This window comes from Schistocerca cancellata, chromosome 3 (genome assembly GCF_023864275.1).
Source record: "Schistocerca cancellata isolate TAMUIC-IGC-003103 chromosome 3, iqSchCanc2.1, whole genome shotgun sequence".
NCBI classification, from domain to species: Eukaryota; Metazoa; Arthropoda; class Insecta; order Orthoptera; family Acrididae; genus Schistocerca; species Schistocerca cancellata.
The window spans coordinates 211,998,059-212,011,259 of record NC_064628.1 but is presented as its reverse complement, the minus strand read 5'-3'; the positions used below and the strand labels follow the sequence as shown (position 1 = coordinate 212,011,259).

Sequence of the window (13,201 nt, the reverse complement as noted above, 5' to 3'; positions counted from 1 at the left end):
GTTATAGTGGTTATAAACTTACAAGGCACTTTGTTTCTCAAAGCCAGTTGGCAGAAGGGGGCCCACATTTCAAAATGGTCTATTCACAATTTTGGTCAAAAAATTCCAGAAAAAAAAATAATTTAACACTAACTCATTATGTACATTCTTACACTACATTTCCAGAAAAATCTGTCACAAGGGCAACGGCCACCGGGTGATTTCACATTAAATTACCCCATTATTAAACTGTGAACACAAAAAATAGGGTCAATGCTGAAGCCTGCTAATAAATATTAAAGATGAAGATCACTCTGAACATTATGAGAATCTCTGGGTTCCAATCCATTATTACACTACACTTTAAGAAATATCTGGAACAGTGACATTCTACATAATCCATAGCTGTAAGTTTCAACAACATGTGACAATTGGAGGTGCCTGAACTGCTATGCTTTGTACAGTATACTGTTACTAGTAAACACTCCTGGGAAAGATGAGCTTTTCAAATACAATCATTTCTTGTGACTACAAAGTCGGTTTGAGTGTGGCTCCGATCTTCAGCAATTAGGTATGAGATTCCTCTCACTGCCTGTCAGTTGTTTCAACAAATTCTGACTTTAAAGACAGAATGACGTGTGCACAACGTTTGATGTTGCATAGAGCCAGTGTGGTTTCACCCAGAAGAGAAGGTGATCACACAAGTTATTGTCCACTACCAAACATGCAGGCGAGTAAGCAGGAACAACAAGGAGCGATTTGATTTTTGGCGACAGAGGGAGTTGGAGGCCATGAAATGTATCAACGGATGAAGGCTCTGTACGGTGAGTACAGTCCGAGTCATTCAAGTGTTGTGGAATATCGCAAACAATTTCTTGAGAGGCGTAAGTCACTGGAAGACGACAGGCTATCATCACACCAGAAATGGTTGCTGAAATGAATGCTATAGTCTTTGATAACCGCAGAACCACAGTGGACGAGATTCATCGGTTACTGGGTATTAGTCTGGGCACTGCCCACACAATAATGCATTATGTGCATAAGTGAAGGGGGGGGCAGTAGCAAGCGGCGGGGGGGGGGGTGGGGGTGGGTAGCGAGCGGCGGGGGGGGGGGGGTGGGTGGGTAGCGAGCGGCGGGAGGGTGTAGCATGCGGGGGCGGGCGGTGAGCCAAGCGGCGCGGGCGGGCAGTGAGCCAAGCGGCGAGGGGGGGGGGTTCGGCGATCCAAGCGGGGTGGGGGGCGAGCCAAGCGGCGGGGTGGGGGGGGGCGAGCCAAGCGGGGTGGGGGGGGGCGAGCCAAGCGGGGGGGGGGGGGGGCGAGCCAAGCGGCGGGGGGGGGGGGGCGAGCCAAGCGGCGGGGGGGGGGGGGGGCGAGCCAAGCGGCGGGGTGGGGGAGGCGAGCCAAGCGGCGGGGTGGGGGGGGCGAGCCAAGAGGCGGGGTGGGGGGGGCGAGCCAAGAGGCGGGGTGGGGGGGGCGAGCCAAGCGGCGGGGTGGGGGGGCATGTGAAGCGGCGGGGGGGTGGGGGGGCATGCCAAGCGGCGGGGGGGTGGGGGGGGCATGCCAAGCGGCGGGGGGGTGGGGGGGGCATGCCAAGCGGCGGGGGGTGGGGGGGCATGCCAAGCGGCGGGGGGGGGTGGGGGGGCATGCCAAGCGGCGGGGGGGGGGGGGGGGTGGGGGGGCATGCCAAGCGGCGGGGGGGTGGGGGGGCATGCCAAGCGGCGGGGGGGTGGGGGGGCATGCCAAGCGGCGGGGGGGGTGGGGGGGCATGCCAAGCGGCGGGGGGGTGGGGGGGCATGCCAAGCGGCGGGGGGTGGGGGGGCATGCCAAGCGGCGGGGGGTGGGGGGGCATGCCAAGCGGCGGGGGGGTGGGGGGGCATGCCAAGCGGCGGGGGGGTGGGGGGGCATGCCAAGCGGCGGGGGGGTGGGGGGGCATGCCAAGCGGCGGGGGGGGTGGGGGGGCATGCCAAGCGGCGGGCGGGGGGGCATGCAAAGGGGGGGGGGCATGCAAAGGGGGGGGGGCATGCAAAGGGGGGGGGCATGCAAAGGTGGGGGGGCATGCAAAGGGGGGGGGGCATGCAAAGGGGGGGGGGGCATGCAAAGGGGGGGGGGCATGCAAAGGGGGGGGGCATGCAAAGGGGGGGGGCATGCAAAGGGGGGGGCATGCAAAGGGGGGGGCATGCAAAGGGGGGGGGGCATGCAAAGGGGGGGGGCATGCAAAGGGGGGGGCATGCAAAGGGGGGGGGCATGCAAAGGGGGGGAGGGCATGCAAAGGGGGGGGGGGGCATGCAAAGGGGGGGGGGCATGCAAAGGGGGGGGGGCATGCAAAGGGGGGGGCATGCAAAGGGGGGGACACGCAAAGGGGGGGGCACGCAAAGGGGGGGGCACGCAAAGGGGGGGGCACGCAAAGGGGGGGGCACGCAAAGGGGGGGGCACGCAAAGGGGGGGGCACGCAAAGGGGGGGGCACGCAAAGGGGGGGTGCATGCAAAGGGGGGGGCACGCAAAGGGGGGGTGCATGCAAAGGGGGGGGGGGTGCATGCAAAGGGGGGGGTGCATGCAAAGGGGGGGTGCATACAAAGGGGGGGTGCATACAAAGGGGGGGTGCATACAAAGGGGGGGTGCATACAAAGGGGGGGTGCATACAAAGGGGGGGTGCATACAAAGGGGGGGTGCATACAAAGGGGGGGTGCATACAAAGGGGGGGTGCATACAAAGGGGGGGTGCATACAAAGGGGGGGGGCTGCAAAGGGGGGGGCTGCAAAGGGGGGGGACATGCAAAGGGGGGGGGACATGCAAAGGGGGGGCACGCAAAGGGGGGGGGGACATGCAAAGGGGGGGCACGCAAAGGGGGGGGGCACGCAAAGGGGGGGGCACGCAAAGGGGGGGGCACGCAAAGGGGGGGGCACGCAAAGGGGGGGGCATGCAAAGGGGGGGTGCATGCAAAGGGGGGGGGGTGCATGCAAAGGGGGGGGGGTGCATACAAAGGGGGGGTGCATACAAAGGGGGGGTGCATACAAAGGGGGGGGCTGCAAAGGGGGGGGGCTGCAAAGGGGGGGCTGCAAAGGGGGGGGCTGCAAAGGGGGGGGGACATGCAAAGGGGGGGGAGACATGCAAAGGGGGGGGGGGACATGCAAAGGGGGGCATGCCAAGCGGCGGGGCGAGGGGGGGGAAGCCAAGCGGCGGGCGAGGGGGGGGGGGAAGCCAAGCTGCGGGCGAGGGGGGGGAAGCCAAGCGGCGGGGCGAGGGGGGGAAGCCAAGCCGCGGGCGAGGGGGGGGGGGAAGCCAAGCGGCAGGGGGGGGCGTGGGAATGTCAAGCGGTGGGGGGGCATGCCAAGCGGCGGGAGGGGGGCATGCCAAGCGGCGGGGCGAGGGGGGGCATGCCAAGCGGCGGGGCGAGGGGGGGGGCATGCCAAGCGGCGGGGCGAGGGGGGGGGCATGCCAAGCGGCGGGGCGAGGGGGGGGCATGCCAAGCGGCGGGGCGAGGGGGGGGCATGCCAAGCGGCGGGGCGAGGGGGGGGCATGCCAAGCGGCGGGGCGAAGGGGGGGCACGCCAAGCGGCGGGGCGAGGGGGGGCACGCAAAGCGGCGGGGCGAGGGGGGGCACGCAAAGCGGCGGGGCGAGGGGGGGCACGCCAAGCGGCGGGGCGAGGGGGGGGAAGCCAAGCGGCAGGGGGGGGGAAGCCAAGCGGCAGGGGGGGGCGTGGGAATGTCAAGCGGCGGGGGGGGCATGCCAAGCGGCGAGGGGGGGGGCATGCCAAGCGGCGGGGCGAGGGGGGGGAGCATGCCAAGCGGCGGGGCGGGGGGGGAAGCCAAGCGGTTGGGCGGGGGGGGGAAGCCAAGCGGTTGGGCGGGGGGGGGAAGCCAAGCGGTTGGGCGGGGGGGGAAGCCAAGCGGCGGGGCGGGGGGGGAGCCAAGTGAAGGGGCGGGGGGGGAGCCAAGTGAAGGGGCGGGGGGGGAGCCAAGTGAAGGGGCGGGGGGGGAGCCAAGTGAAGGGGCGGGGGGGAAGCCAAGTGAAGGGGCGGGGGGGAAGCCAAGTGAAGGGGCGGGGGGGAAGCCAAGTGAAGGGGCGGGGGGGGGGAGCCAAGTGAAGGGGCGGGGGGGGAGCCAAGTGAAGGGGCGGGGGGGGGGGAGCCAAGTGAAGGGGCGGGGGGGGGGGAGCCAAGTGAAGGGGCGGGGGGGGGGAGCCAAGTGAAGGGGCGGGGGGGGGAGCCAAGTGAAGGGGCGGGGGGGGGGAGCCAAGTGAAGGGGCGGGGGGGGAGCCAAGTGAAGGGGCGGGAGCCAAGTGAAGGGGCGGGAGGGGGGAGCCAAGTGAAGGGGCGGGGGGTGAGCCAAGTGAAGGGGCGGGGGGTGAGCCAAGTGAAGGGGCGGGGGGTGAGCCAAGTGAAGGGGCGGGGGGTAAGCCAAGTGAAGGGGCGGGGGGTAAGCCAAGTGAAGGGGCGGGGGGTAAGCCAAGTGAAGGGGCGGGGGGTAAGCCAAGTGAAGGGGCGGGGGGTAAGCCAAGTGAAGGGGCGGGGGGTAAGCCAAGTGAAGGGGCGGGGGGTAAGCCAAGTGAAGGGGCGGGGGGTAAGCCAAGTGAAGGGGCGGGGGGTAAGCCAAGTGAAGGGGCGGGGGGTAAGCCAAGTGAAGGGGCGGGGGGTAAGCCAAGTGAAGGGGCGGGGGGTAAGCCAAGTGAAGGGGCGGGGGGGAAGCCAAGTGAAGGGGCGGGGGGGAAGCCAAGTGAAGGGGCGGGGGGGAAGCCAAGTGAAGGGGCGGGGGGGAAGCCAAGTGAAGGGGCGGGGGGGAAGCCAAGTGAAGGGGCGGGGGGGAAGCCAAGTGAAGGGGCGGGGGGGAAGCCAAGTGAAGGGGCGGGGGGGAAGCCAAGTGAAGGGGCGGGGGGGAAGCCAAGTGAAGGGGCGGGGGGGGAAGCCAAGTGAAGGGGCGGGGGGGAAGCCAAGTGAAGGGGCGGGGGGGAAGCCAAGTGAAGGGGCGGGGGGGAAGCCAAGTGAAGGGGCGGGGGGGAAGCCAAGTGAAGGGGCGGGGGGGAAGCCAAGTGAAGGGGCGGGGGGGGAAGCCAAGTTAAGGCGGCGGGGAAAGAAAGTGAAGGCGGCGGGGAAAGAAAGTGAAGGCGGCGGGGAAAGAAAGTGAAGGCGGCGGGGAAAGAAAGTGAAGGCGGCGGGGAAAGAAAGTGAAGGCGGCGGGGAAAGAAAGTGAAGGCGGCGGGGAAAGAAAGTGAAGGCGGCGGGGAAAGAAAGTGAAGGCGGCGGGGAAAGAAAGTGAAGGCGGCGGGGAAAGAAAGTGAAGGCGGCGGGGAAAGAAAGTGAAGGCGGCGGGGAAAGAAAGTGAAGGCGGCGGGGAAAGAAAGTGAAGGCGGCGGGGAAAGAAAGTGAAGGCGGCGGGGAAAGAAAGTGAAGCGGAAATGTTTAAGGATAAAACATTTGGGGCTGACACCATTAGACAGAATAATCTAATTTGGACAAGACTGGGTAACAAAAGCCCCCACAACTCTCTTAAAGGAACCATTCCAGCACTGACCTGAAGTACTTCAGGAAACCATGGAGCCTTCATGATAACAGCCAGACAGGTATCTGAGAGCCACCACTCTAAAAGACCAGTGGCTAACAACTATGACATTTCAACAGGTCTGGGGTCTAACGAGGACAAATTCGTGCCAGTGTGGGTTCATAAAGATGCCTGTGAGCTTGGTCAGCAATGATAAGCACACCAAGAAAGAATCATTTCAAAAGCCTGATATCTAATTAACTAAAATTTAAGAAAGATCACTAATAGTACTGACTTTAAGTAATACTCACATTTCCAACATATATGGAGCGGTTGTCCACCTCCATCTTTTCTTCTAACGACATGTTTAACGGGCTTGCTGCAAATACAATTAATAATTTGACATTTGCAGGAAACTAAGGATGAGCTGGACATTTTAACAGAAAAATTACGGAACACAAAATGAAGAAAAGACAATTACAAATCAAGTGTTTATTATTTTCCTGTAAACCAAAACCTTGTGGAAGAAGGCACATAACAACAATATAAAAACTTTACAATTTTATGTTGGAATTTATGCTTTTGCACTGTGTAGTTACTTAAGATACACCTGGTACCAGAAATTCTAACTGACCGTGTAAAAGGTGAGGTGCATTGTGTGATAGCATGCCTTTCTATGTGGCACTATAGTATATGGGCTGCATATACAGTATGTGACCAAAAGTATCCGGACCCCCCCCCAAAAAAAAAAATACATTTTTTGTATTAGGTGCATTGTGCTTCCACCTACTGTCATGTACTCCATATCAGCGACCTCAGTAGTCATTAGACATCGTGAGAGGAGATTGGGGTGCTTTGTGGAACTCGTGGACTTCAAATGTGGTTAGGTGATTGGGTGTCACTTGTGTCATATGTCTGTACGGGAGATTACCACACTCTTCTACATCCATAGGGCCACTGTTTCCAATGTGATAATGAAGTGTAAACACGAAGGGACATACCATCACACAGGAATTCCAAACTGCATCAGGATCCACTGCACGTAATATGACAGTTAGGCAGGAGGTGGAAAAACTTTGATTTCATGGTCGAGCAGCTCCTCATAAGCCACATGTCAGGCCAGTAAATGCCAAACGACGCATTGCTTGATGTAAGAAGTGTAAACATTGGATGACTGAACACTGCAAAAACATTGTGTACAGTGACAAATCACAGTACACAATGTTGCGATACGATAGCAGGGTGTGGGTATGGCGAATGCCCGGTGAACGTACCTGTCAGCGTGTGGGGTGCCAAAAGCAAAATTTGGAGGCGGTGGTGTTACGGTGGGGTCGTGATTTTCATGGAGATGGCTTGCACTCTTTGTTTTGCATGACTTTATCACAGCACTGGCCTCAACTGATGTTTTAAGCATCTTCTTGCTTCCCACAGTTGAAGCAATTTGGGGATGGCAATTGCATCTTTCAACATGATTGAGCACCTGTTCATTATGCACAGCCTGTGGCGGAGTGGTTACACAACAATAACTTCCCTGTAATGGACTGGCCTGCACACAGTCCTGACCTGAATCCTATAGAACACCTTTGGGATGTTTTGGAATGCTGACTTCGTGCCAGGCCTCATCGACAGACATCAATACCTCTCTTCAGTGCAGCACTCCGTGAATAACTGGCTACCATTCCCAAGAAACCTTCCAGTACCTGATTGAATGAATGCCTGGGGGTTGGGACACACACACACACACACACACACACACACACACACACACACACACACACAGGGGATAAATACATGGGGAAAAATATATGCTAGCTGTTTTCCTTTTGTCTGGCTTCAGTGGCAAATTGGGGATTTCGATTTTAATTTTTTTATTTGTTTGCTTAATTCACTGTTGAAAGGGCATGTTTACCCACAAATATTTTTCATTACATATCTTAAATTTCAATAATAGGAGTTTTATAGTAATGGAACTTTTTATGTGTATCACTTAAATAGCTAGTCCAAACTGTAAACTGAACAAAAATGTAGAGTACTTATCACATTCAACATCTTTTACAGTTTCTACGTAAATCGTGTCTACAACTACAAAAGAAATGTACGTAAGACATGAAATACAGAAAAAGTAATGTATGGTGTTGCATTGATTATGACCTCACTAAATTACTATTCTTGAGTGATGTACAGCACAAGATTTTACTGCTATGCAATGTGTGTATTTGTGAAATTATTGTTTCTAACATTTCTTAGTTTTTAGTGTATTATAAGAACTTTTTCCTGGATTTTAAGTACAAAAATTTTCCACTTGGTTGTTAGACCCACAATGAACTTATGTGCTTTCATACAAAATCTGCAGTTAATAACTTATACAAACAAAGTTGTACTCAAAAGTTTGAAATATATCTTTCCAGCTTAATATGACATTTTCATAACACTAATAACTTAATATGACATTTTCATAACACTAATAAACTTCTCATAAACAAATTATAATTCATATAAAAAATACAGGGTGTAAATATGGTCAGGGAACACTTTAATTAGTTACTGCACACGAGTCAAACATTGTACAGTATCATACATAAGTCATTTTGAAGAGAAACCCTGAAAGTGTTTTTCACCTATACTGCCACACCGTAGTTTGGTAATTAGCCGATATTCAGCAATAGTCGCAAACATAGCGAGTTCAGGTGTGGAGCGAGCTTTCCATGTGTTGCAGTTCGACAAAAACAAGTGTGTTACAGCCATGTTGCAGCAATGGATGATGCCTCAGATGCAATCGGACTCTCCATCTTTCAGCAGGATGGATCTCTACCCCGTTTTCATCATGAAGTTTGTGGGTACCTTAACACGGAGCTGCCACATCGATGGATCAGCCATGCTACAGAAGGGGACAGTTGTTTCATGAAATGGCCTCCCCAACCACCAGATCTCACTCCGTGTGACTTTTCTGTGGGGACACATTAAAGATCTGGTGTATGTACCGCCTCTACCACGTGTACAGCAGAGCTCCAGGAGAGAATACAGGAAGCGACTGTCACAGTCAACGATGCCATGCTAGGACAGGTATGGCAAGAATTTGACTACCGTATTGACATCTGCCGGGTCACCCACGGTTCGCATATTGAATGTTTGTAAAAAAAAGCTTTCAGAGTTTCTCTTCAAAATGCAATATGTATGACACCTGTACAATGTTTAGTTCTTCTGCAATAAATAATTGCAAGTGTTCCTGGACTTTACGTACACCCTGTATATTCCACAGTATTTGGATTATTCCTAGCACTTCAGCATTTCACACTCTCAAACTACACCAGACAGAGGCTTTAATATGAATAGCCCCCCTATTTTCGTAAGTAGGACTTGCAATATATATTTTCAACAAAAAGCATAATATATAAGAGCAAAACCTGAATTGTAGCAATAAGAAGATTATAAATCTATGACAATAACGACTACATCAACTAAATTAAATTCTAATTATGCTGGTTCATCACATCAAACAATTCCTGGTTTAATGTAACTGGATAGGAGATAAAAATCTATTCACCGTACAGTGGCAGGAGAACGCACGCCTATATAAGGTCAAGGAAACTTGCAAGCTTTTGGATCCAGTGACTCCTCCTGGCAGAAGGGTTGAAGGGAAAGGAAGAGAGAGAAACAAAAAACAACTTAAGATGTTAGGAACTTGGGAGAGTCTGGAAAAATCAGCCAGAATTCTGGGTCAGGGGCAACTTACTGGATGGGATGAGAAAGGAAGACTGACTGTTGGGGACTGCACCGGATAAGACTTGCAAACCTGACAGAGTAGAATTGGAAGGTAGGGTAACAGGCAAGGCAGAGATTACTGAAAAAACATTATGCAAGAGTTATTAAGAGCAGAAAGCTAAGTAGGGAGAACAGACAGGTCAGAATATGAAATATATGGAAAACTAACAGGTAGTGAAGAAAGGAATAGCTGCTAAAAATAATGCTGATACCCAAGCAATTAATGTAACTTATCACCAGGTGGGTGGTGAAAACAAGAACAGAATTTGGTGGCCATTTGCTGACAAATTGCTCCTTGGCTTCTGCCTAAGGTTCTTTGGCTGACATTCAGTTGATAATTTTTCTGATGTTTCACCAGCACGAAAAGGCTTCACCCTCCATTGCTGGTGGTGGACTGGAGTCGAGATCACAGCCACAGATTATATGTACCTCACGTGCCAACGTCCAAGAGTTTTTTTGTGGTCATTTCTGGTGCGGTTCTCCCCTTGCTACCTGCAAGGGTCTTTTCTGCAGCACAGGAATCCAGGGTCCATTCATCTTGAGGCTTTCTTCTTTTTGTTAAAGCTATACTCATTTGTGTATTTCTATAACTTCCCTGAACAAGTGAGGGTAATAAATGTTCTCCACAGCAAGAACTTCCATGTCAGTGAAATTCACTATGTGGCTGGTCTCTCAAAGCGCGTGCATCACTGTGGCCATTTTCTCTACCTCCCCAGCGTGCAATGCCGCTTACGTCCAGTGATCCTGGTGTCGACTGATCTTACAGTCATTCCAACATAGACTTGGCCACGTGTACATGGCACTCAGTACATTCCTGATATTTTAAGTGGGTCCCTCTTCTACCTTGCCAATCTCAGACACTCTTTGATCTTCTTCGTCAGTTTATAAATAATCTTTACACCATGTTTGCACAACATGCAGCTGGTTCTCTCCATCACTCTGGGGACGAATGGCCAAAAAGCCATACCTGACACTTCTTTTTCCAATGTGTCACTTCATAGAGTGATTCTGTGGTATTTCTCATGTACCTGGTGGAGTGGCCATTGCCCCTCAGAATGCTTTCCAGGTGTTGCATCTCACATCTGATGTGCTGCCGTTCATATATTCGTCTTGTTCCCATTACAAGCATGTTAATCATGCCTCTTTTCTGGTTCGGGTGATGATCTGATTGTTTCTGTAGGTCCATGCATGTCGGTTTTCTACACACAGTGTTCCACATTTTCACCATCCCTTGTGACCATCACATCCAAAAAGGGTAGCTCCTGGTCCTTCATTTATCTTCATGGTAAATTTTGTGTTTGCATGAAGACTGTTCTGGTGTCTTAGGAAGTCACCAAGTTGTTACCCACCATGGCTCCACAGAAGCTATTTAATGTGGATGGCAACTTCTATGAACAGCTGGAAGGTTTCACCATGCTTGACCCACTTCATGGAACATTTCAAAGCACAGGTGCTGGACTTGGCACCTTGTAAACCTATGCTGTGGCAAGGATACACTGACAATACTTCCATTGTGTGGAGTCATTGCGAGGAACAGCTCGGTGACTTCCGAAGACGACAGAACAGTATCCATGCCAACACAAAATTTACCATGGAGCAGAAAAGCACCAACAGCTACCATTTCTAGAGATGCTGGGGACATGGGATGGTGAAAACCTGGGACACTGTGTGTATCAAAAACTGACACACACAGACCGATATCTGCACAAAATATACCACCACCTGAGGCAGAATGGAAGCACATTTAACACACTCTTAACACGAGCACAACAAATATGTGAGCCGCAATACCTCAGATGCAAGATGCAACACCTGGAAAGCATTCTGAGGAGCAGTGGATTCTCCAACAATTACATAAGAACAGTCACGGAACCAAACACTCAATGAAGTGACACACCAGAAAAAAAATGTCAGGTATGACCTCTCTGACATACATTCCCACAGTGAATGACAAAATCGGCACAAACCGGGCCGAAAGACTATTTATAAACTGACGAAGAAGATCAGAGAGTGTCTCAGATTGGCAAAGGAGAAAAGGGACTCACTCACAAAGTCAGGAATATACCGAATACAATGTACATGTGGGAAAGTCTATGCTGGAAGGAAGGAAGGAAAGTCTATGCTGGAAGGAAGGAAGGAAAGTCTATGCTGGAAGGAAGGAAGGAAAGTCTATGCTGGAAGGAAGGAAGGAAGGAAAGTCTATGCTGGAAGGAAGGAAGGAAGGAAAGTCTATGCTGGAAGGAAGGAAGGAAGGAAAGTCTATGCTGGAAGGAAGGAAGGAAGGAAAGTCTATGCTGGAAGGAAGGAAGGAAGGAAAGTCTATGCTGGAAGGAAGGAAGGAAGGAAAGTCTATGCTGGAAGGAAGGAAGGAAGGAAAGTCTATGCTGGAAGGAAGGAAGGAAGGAAAGTCTATGCTGGAAGGAAGGAAGGAAAGACTATGCTGGAAGGAAAGTCTAAGCGGGAAGAAAGTCTATGCTGGAATGACAGTACAGTCATTCAACACTAGGATCACTGAACATAATTAGTTATTTAGTTTGAGGCAGGTAGAAAAATCGGCAATGAAGCAGGTGCTGTGTGAGGCAAACTTCATTGTTAATTTTATTTTTATTTATTTGCACGTTAAGTTCCGTATGACCAAATTGAGGAGCAAATCTCAAAGGTCATAGAACATGTCCGTACACGAAATTACAACATAAAAGTAATAACAGATTAAAAAAAAAAAAAAATCAATTCGTAAGTTTAAGTAAACTCATTCAACACTACAACAAAAATCAGTTTCATTTTTAAAGAACTCTTCAATGGCATAGAAGGAGTGGCCCATGAGGAAACTCTTAAGTTTGGATTTGAAAGTGCGTGGATTACTGCTAATATTTTTCAATTTGAGTGGTAGCTTATTGAAAATGGATGCAGCAGTATACTGCACACCTTTTTGCACAAGAGTAAAGGAAGTCCAATCCAAAGACAGGTTTGATTTCTGCTGAGCATTAACTGAGTGAAAGCTACTTATTCTTGGGAATAAGTTAATATTGTTAAAGGAAATCACAGAAAGAATTTTTTTTTTGAGAGGCCAATGTCAAAATAACCAGACTCAGGAACAGAGGTTGACAAAAGATTCGTGAACTTACACCACTTATTGCCTGAACCACCTGTTTCTGAGCCAAAAATATCCTTTTAGAATGGGGAGAGTTACGCCAAAACATAATACATACAACATAAGTGAATTAAAATAAGCAAAGTAGACTAATTTTCGTGTTCAACAATCACTCACTTCAGATACCGTTCAAATAGTAGAATTGGCAGCATTAAGTCTCTGAACAGGATCCTGAACATGAGCTTTCCATGACAGTTTACTATCTACCTGAACACCTAGAAATTTGAACTGTTCAGTTTCACTAATCATATAATTACATAATCTACATGCCATGAACTTTGGCTCAGTGTCAAATAGTGCAGTTCATGACCTATGTTGTACACAACATTCTTTACTACCAAGCTAGTGCCATCAGCAAACAAGTATTTTAGAGTTACTCGTAATACTAGAGGGCATGTCATTTATATAAATTAGGAACAGAAGTAGCCCGAACACTGATTCCTGCCCCCCCCCCCCCCCTCCAACCCACTTGACCATACCCCGCATCACAACCATTCTCAACATTCTGAATAATGACCTTTTGCTGTCTGTTGCTAAAGTAAGATGTTAACCAGTTGTGAGCTACTCCCCATATTCCATAGTGGTCCAACTTCTGGAGCAATATTTTGTGATCAACACAATCAAATGCCTTAGGTGAATCAAAAAATATGCCTAGCATTTGAAACCTTTTGTTTAATCCATCAAGTACCTCACAGAGAAAAGAGAATATAGCATATTCAGTTATTAAACAACTTCTAAAGCCGAACTCTATATTTGATAGCAAATTTTGTGATATAAAATGAACAATTATCCTTACATACACAGCCTTTTCAATAACTTTTGCAAACAATGATGG

The 13,201-nt window shown here is 51.2% G+C and overlaps 1 protein-coding gene across 1 annotated transcript in view; it reads right to left on the bottom strand.

Moving 5' to 3' along the window:
* The window catches only part of LOC126174839 (polyadenylate-binding protein 2), a 115,773-nt gene that overhangs the window by 39,472 nt on the left and 63,100 nt on the right, over nt 1-13,201 (bottom strand). Inside the window, exon 4 of the mRNA XM_049921222.1 lies at nt 5,765-5,832. Coding sequence (XP_049777179.1) covers nt 5,765-5,832 — 68 coding nt within the window. The remainder of the gene's footprint in view (nt 1-5,764; nt 5,833-13,201) is intronic.